The following is a 6,013-nucleotide window of genomic DNA, read 5'->3' as shown; positions in this document are numbered from 1 at the left end:
ATCATACAAATAAAGTCCCAAAAGCTCCCTATTGTCGGGAACAACAGCACTAGTTTATTAATGACTTATTAAAATATTCATGCAGCCTCCTTACTGTTTTCCCTGACACATTCATAATCGTAACTTCTGCCAGTGTGCTGTGGCAAACTTTATGCATGTGCATGAGTGCTTATATTGAAGGCAATTAAAGGCTCGGTATTATGATTTAAATGGTTTATTAATAAACTAATGCTAAAAATGGCGACTACTAGTCAACCAGAAAAATCTTTAGTCGGGGACAGCCCTAGAAATTTGAAACAAAGTCCCTGTATTTCTTTAGTCTTTAATTTTCAAAATATAAATTCTATAAATATTTATAATTAGATTTTTACACACACACACACAAAGTTTGTTTCGTTAGTGAGGACATTGCATAGACTTACATTGATATTTTCATAAACCCTGACCTCTAAACATGTGCAGCACACTAGACTGAAAATTTATAAAATAATAGCTACATAAAATTGTGTGTGTAAAACCTTGATCTTGCATTACATAAAATAATTCAGTTAGCCTACATATAATTCTCCTTTTCTCAGATTTGATAAAGTAAATAATATATTTAAAAAATAAAATAAAACGTGAGTTAGAGCAGAACTGAACTTATTGCATTAATTACAAACCAAAATTTATTTTGGACATTTTTATTTTGAACATGTGTATATGTTAAAATATTACTTGCAAATAGTTCAAAATGGTTAAGCTTCTATACTTAAATTAGATCAAGACATGGTTACAGCCTTGCAGTGGTATGAAGTAACGAATTACAAATACTCACGTTACAGTAATTAAGTAGTTTTTATCAGTAATTGTACTTTTTTGAGTAGTTTAAAAATTGTGGACTTTTACTTTTACTTGAGTACATTAAGTGATGTATCGGTACTTTTACTCCGCTATTTTCCTCCGTTTGTGGTCGTTACATGCTTATTTAAATTTTATTTTTATCCATTAATATGATTGGATAGGGAGATAGTGTCTCGTGACTTTCGTCAAATCAAATTGTGCATAGAAAACTTTAATCGCCAACTGCTGTCTATCATGGCTGCTGGAAGTGCATTCGTCAACCATCAATGCAGTCACATCTTCCTCTAATATGTTAAGGTAAATTTTGGATTTCTGCTTACTAAATGATTTGTATATATGCTTGCCTATCTACACGACCTGAAATTTGGTGTGAGGTTGCGGGTATTGCGTACAGTGTTAAATCCCGCAAGTGCCACGTTCAGTAAATTCCCACTCACTTAAGAGCCGCGCGATTTGCGCTGCTTCGTCTCTCTCACGCGCGTTCAGCTGCAGTCACTTGGATACGTTTTTGCTTGTTGAACTTGTTGACTTTTGATGAGTTTGAGCGTGTGATGCGCGCTGTGAAAAAGTGTGTTGGAAACACTGTAAAACAGTGCAATATTGTACTCAAATTGAGGACCAATCTGCACCTTATTGATGACCTGTGGCGTTAATACTGCATCTGTGTCAGCGCGTGATGTAATAAAACTGCAGCTCATTAATAAACTTTTTTAATTTCTTTTTTTTATCCATTTTATTCAATCCGCCTTCATTTAGCATGTGCACTCGCGCAAGTTCAACACTTTTTGTTGCATTCAGTTGTGGATGCTGCTGATTCACCGAGACCGCCGGGGCTCAGCAAGAGACGTGCGTTTGTGTTTTCTTTTGAAAAAATTTCCCCAGAAATACTTTATTTAATGCATTTTTCCTTACAAATTGTTTTATCGACATGACATAATTCAAGTAATGTATATGTACATGTAATGTACATGATGCCATACTTCTAGAACAATGTGCATTTGTTAAAATTGTAACATAAATGATCAAGTCTTGTTTCTTTATTGCAAAACGCTGAAACTGGCACCGTTTTGGAGAGAAATGGGCTCTCATTTTAACCCATATCATGGTGTGTGATGCTGAACTATGAGTTTCTAATGGTGTTTGTATTTGCACTGTTCTAAACATTAATATTTTATGTGCAACAACAGCATGCTCTCAGTGGCCTTACACATTATTTTAAATCTATTTTTCAAACTTTATGATTTAAATGGGTATAATTGTACTGAGAATAACTTTCATCTTTTCTTCAACTGAATACTGTTTCCGTGCTGTTTTGATGTGTTTTAAAGAGTTGGCAGTCAAAATCAATCAAAACTGCTGGATTATAGATATTCTTCATTCTTTATGACAAACAAGATCATGTGAATTCCAGAATGTACAACGTTTTTTTAAAGGTGACCCTGGACCACAAAACCATAAGTGACAATTTTTCAAAACACCATCTATGCAAAGCTGAGTAAATAAGCTTTCCATTGATGTATGGTTTGTTAGGATAGGACAATATTTGGCTGAGATACAACTATTTGAAAATCTGGAATCTGAGGGAGCAAAAAAATCTAAATATTGAGAAAATCTCCTTTAAAGTTGTCCAAATTAAGTTCTTAGCAATGCATATTACTAATCAAAAATGAAGTTTTGATATATTTACGGTAGGAAATTTACAAAATATCTTCATGGAACATGATCTTTACTTAATATCCTAATGATTTTTGGCATAAAAGAAGAATCAAAAATTTTGACCCATACAATGTATTTTTGGCTATTGCTACAAATATACCTCAGCGACTTAAGACTGCTTATGTGCTCCAGGGTCACACATGTATAAATTGCAGTGTACAGCGTTTATTATAATGGGGTAGAATCCACAGCTCAGTACTCAATACTCATGAGTACTTTTAAATAGGCTACTCTTTTACTCTTACTCAAGTAGTTTTTTTGGACAAGTACTTTTACTCTACTCAAACTACATTTTTTGGAAGGTAATGGTACTTTTACTTGAGTATATATTTTCAGTACTCTTTCCACCACTGCAGCCTTGTTATAAATGATTATATGATTAAAATGAATAATCAAGTGATTATATGATAAATGATTATAAATGAATGAATGAATAAATGAATTATAAAAAAAGAAAGTTAAGCAACACAAATGTATCATTGCTCTCTTGAAGCAACGCACACAGGATGCTATGAAGAATCCTTAGATCCTTCAACATGATTGTTGGACACAGTACTTGTACTTCCACTGTCGATCTCTGAAAGAAGTGAAACAAGCATGATATTAGTGAGCAAGAGAAATTGAAATCGCTTTGCTTATTAGAAATAACATAATGAGTAAGTAAAGAAATGATACCCACTCTTGAAAATTTTGATGGACGCTATGAGCTCCCACCAGAACACTGTGAGGAGGCACAGTCCAGTAGAAGTACTCGTCAAAGTTGTTCACATAAGTAGTCCACTGACAGTTTCCAGAAACACACTTACTTTTACAGCAGTAAAACTGCCACCTGTGTGAAAACATTGACATCAGATTAGATAACCGCAAGTAAATTAAAATTTAAACATGAGAATCTTATCAGAGCTCACTTTCTGTCCTCATAGTAGTTGTCGTGGTAGCTGCTCATTCCTGCAATCGTGTAATGTTGTTGACACTCAAAGACGAATGGTTTGTCAAAGTTGTTGACGGAAGGTGACAAGTAACAGCCTAAAGCCTTGGTGGGTTTACATTCAAAGTCCCAACGTCGGTCCTCATAGTAATTGCTGTGTTCACTTTAATTGAATTAAACAAGTTAGGAATGGAGAAAATCTATCTATCTACACACACACACACACTATACACTGTATGTGTATATATATATATATAAATTGCATATTATAATTACATTGAAATTTATATTTACATTTGAAAGGTTAAAGATTTTCTAACAATTTAATACATGGCAAAACTTTAACATACAATTTGTGAATTCAAAAAGTTTTATGCCTTCATAGTAATGTTTATAATGGATTGATACACATTAATAAGTGATACTCGAGGGGTGAGAACCAGAAAGGCATATAAGTGACATTTCACCAACTTTACAGGAGAGTCAAAACCAAACTTTTATCATAGTTTGATCTGACTTTGTGTACTGATTTCAATTTTTTATAATAAAAATTCGTTCACTCATGGATGACAGTACTATTGCCAGTAGAAAGAGCTCATTAAGAGCTTTCATTTGATATATCCATTTCACCAAAAATGTCAATTACGCCCTCCTGGTTCTCACCCCTCGTACTCACCTTCTTATGGAGGATATAGACTGGCCTGAAGGACAGTAAAAATTTAGATGCTTATCATAGTCGTTTTTCCAGCCTACATAAAAATATAAATGAAACCCATATCAACTTAGATTGGAATATATTTAATGTCAAAAAAGAAATTATGCAGATTAAGCAGATCACAATCTCTCAAAGTTGGGCATAAAACATATGAGTAAAAGGAGTAAAAAATGCTAACACATATTTAGTAAAGTCACCCACCATGTCCAGTGCCCAACAGTCCAGTCAGTAGCAGAAAGAGTGCAACTCTCTTCATGGTGTTGGTCTTTGGGGATGCAAGCGTGTTTTGTGGCTGTCGTTGTTTAACGAGTAGTGCCGACAACACTCATTTCGCTCATTCTTTTAAATGCTTATCGTGTGTCAGTGGCCAATCATGAGCCTGACAATTGCTCTTCTGACTATAGCACTGGCCAATCGCGTGTCTGCAGGGTTGGACTACTGGAAATGAAAACTTTTGAACAGGATGTGTAAAATTGTTCTTCTTTTTAGATCATATTTTTTCTTTTACTTATAGCTACATGTTTCCCAGATGACAAAGTACAGTTTATCCCGATCATCCGATTTAAAATTTTACACCCCCTGGTTCTTAATGTATTGTGTTTTCTTCCTGAGCATCAGTAAATGTTTCCACCTTAGACGTGTCCCTCAGTTGTCCACAGTGTGAAAATAATGGATCTCAGAATCATTGTCATTGTTGGAAAGGGGTCAAATATGCAGAAGATGCTGGAAAACCAAGGAATGTGCAGGAGATGGAGGATTTTTCTGAAAAACTGGTACTTCTTCCCCTTTCTGAAGAACTGGTTCTTCTTCCCCTTTCTGAAGAACTGGCTCTCCTTCCCCTTTCTGAAGAACTGGTTCTCCTTCCCCTTTCTGAAGAACTGGTTCTTCTTCCCCTTTCTGAACAATTGGTTCGTCTTCCCCTTTCTGAACAATTGGTTCTTCTTCCCCTTTCTGAACAACTGGTTCTTCTTCCCCTTTCTGAACAACTGGTTCCCCATTTCAATTTGTTTTTTGATTACTTCAGCGTGTTAAGGTTATTATTATATTCAGACAGACATCTAGCCACCTTGTCCATATGCATCTGTTATTGTGACACACTAACTAACACCCATGCGACAATGTCTCAACGTTAGAATATTAATTGCAATTGTCAAATGTCAGTCGCCATGGGATGAGTTTAACATCACGGACATAGATAAGCCTAAAAATCAAATAGACTAAATTATTTTGAATAATGGGATAAGCTTGCAGTTGAGAGAGAGATAATTTCAGTTTATCAAATGCAATTTTTCATTCATTAAGCAATTAAAATTTTGTGTTGTTGCTCATGAGATACTTAGAAGAAGATTAGAGATCTCCACACAATCTTTGATCGAAAAAATAACTACAATTCTTGTACCCCTGGTCATGACAGCATCCATGATTTCAAAAACTTTGAAATTTGAAGTTATATTATATTATATTACCAATATTATTGCTTTACTAGCCAGAATTTTCTTCCTGGACCCCAATCTCCCATTTCTTTGGATGAGTTAAGCTTCCACTTCTATCAATGAACTTGATGTGAAAAAGAAAAAGAAAGACTTCACTTTTTTTTTTTTTCAAAAAAGAACGACAGACAGAATTATAACTCCTATTAACTACAAATAAATAACATTTTACATAAAACCCACAGCTTTAACAGACATTTCAAATTCAAATTTTATTTGTCACATACATATACACTCACCTAAAGGATTATTAGGAACACCATACTAATACTGTGTTTGACCCCCTTTCGCCTTCAGAACTGCCTTAATTCTACGTGGCAT

General features: G+C 34.5%; 1 protein-coding gene across 2 annotated transcripts; it reads right to left on the bottom strand.

Annotated features, from left to right (window-relative positions):
- Positions 1–1,571: 1,571 nt before the first annotated feature.
- LOC306861517 (hemagglutinin/amebocyte aggregation factor-like) lies at positions 1,572–4,626 on the bottom strand. Of its 2 annotated transcripts, none has more exons than XM_079403814.1 (5): positions 4,404–4,626; positions 4,164–4,236; positions 3,468–3,650; positions 3,239–3,388; positions 1,572–3,136 (listed from the first exon to the last, which is right to left on the bottom strand). In XM_079403814.1, exons 1-5 carry the CDS (start codon positions 4,456–4,458, stop codon positions 3,091–3,093), a joined length of 507 nt encoding a protein of 168 aa, XP_079259940.1. In that variant the 5' UTR covers positions 4,459–4,626; the 3' UTR covers positions 1,572–3,090. The 2 variants fall into 2 exon arrangements, with proteins under 2 accessions (XP_079259940.1, XP_079259941.1); XM_079403815.1 differs by having other exon boundaries at positions 1,710–3,136; positions 4,164–4,188; positions 4,404–4,513.
- Between the last annotated feature and the right edge of the window lie 1,387 nt (positions 4,627–6,013).

Source organism: Barbus barbus (assembly GCF_936440315.1).
Source record: "Barbus barbus genome assembly, chromosome: 42".
In the NCBI taxonomy this organism is placed as follows: Eukaryota; Metazoa; Chordata; class Actinopteri; order Cypriniformes; family Cyprinidae; genus Barbus; species Barbus barbus.
Note: the sequence above shows the minus strand (reverse complement) of the source record. Positions and strands in the feature narration are given on the sequence as shown.

Bases quoted from the DNA above. Each gene is read 5' to 3' on its own strand.
- LOC306861517 (XM_079403814.1), bottom strand. From the start codon at position 4,458: ATGAAGAGAGTTGCACTCTTTCTGCTACTGACTGGACTGTTGGGCACT. The intron at 4,237-4,403 runs GTGGGTGACTTT...ATTTTTATGTAG, and splicing joins ACTGTTGGGCACTGGACATG to GCTGGAAAAACGACTATGAT. The intron at 3,389-3,467 runs GTGAGCTCTGAT...GTTTTCACACAG, and splicing joins AACTACTATGAGGACAGAAA to GTGGCAGTTTTACTGCTGTA.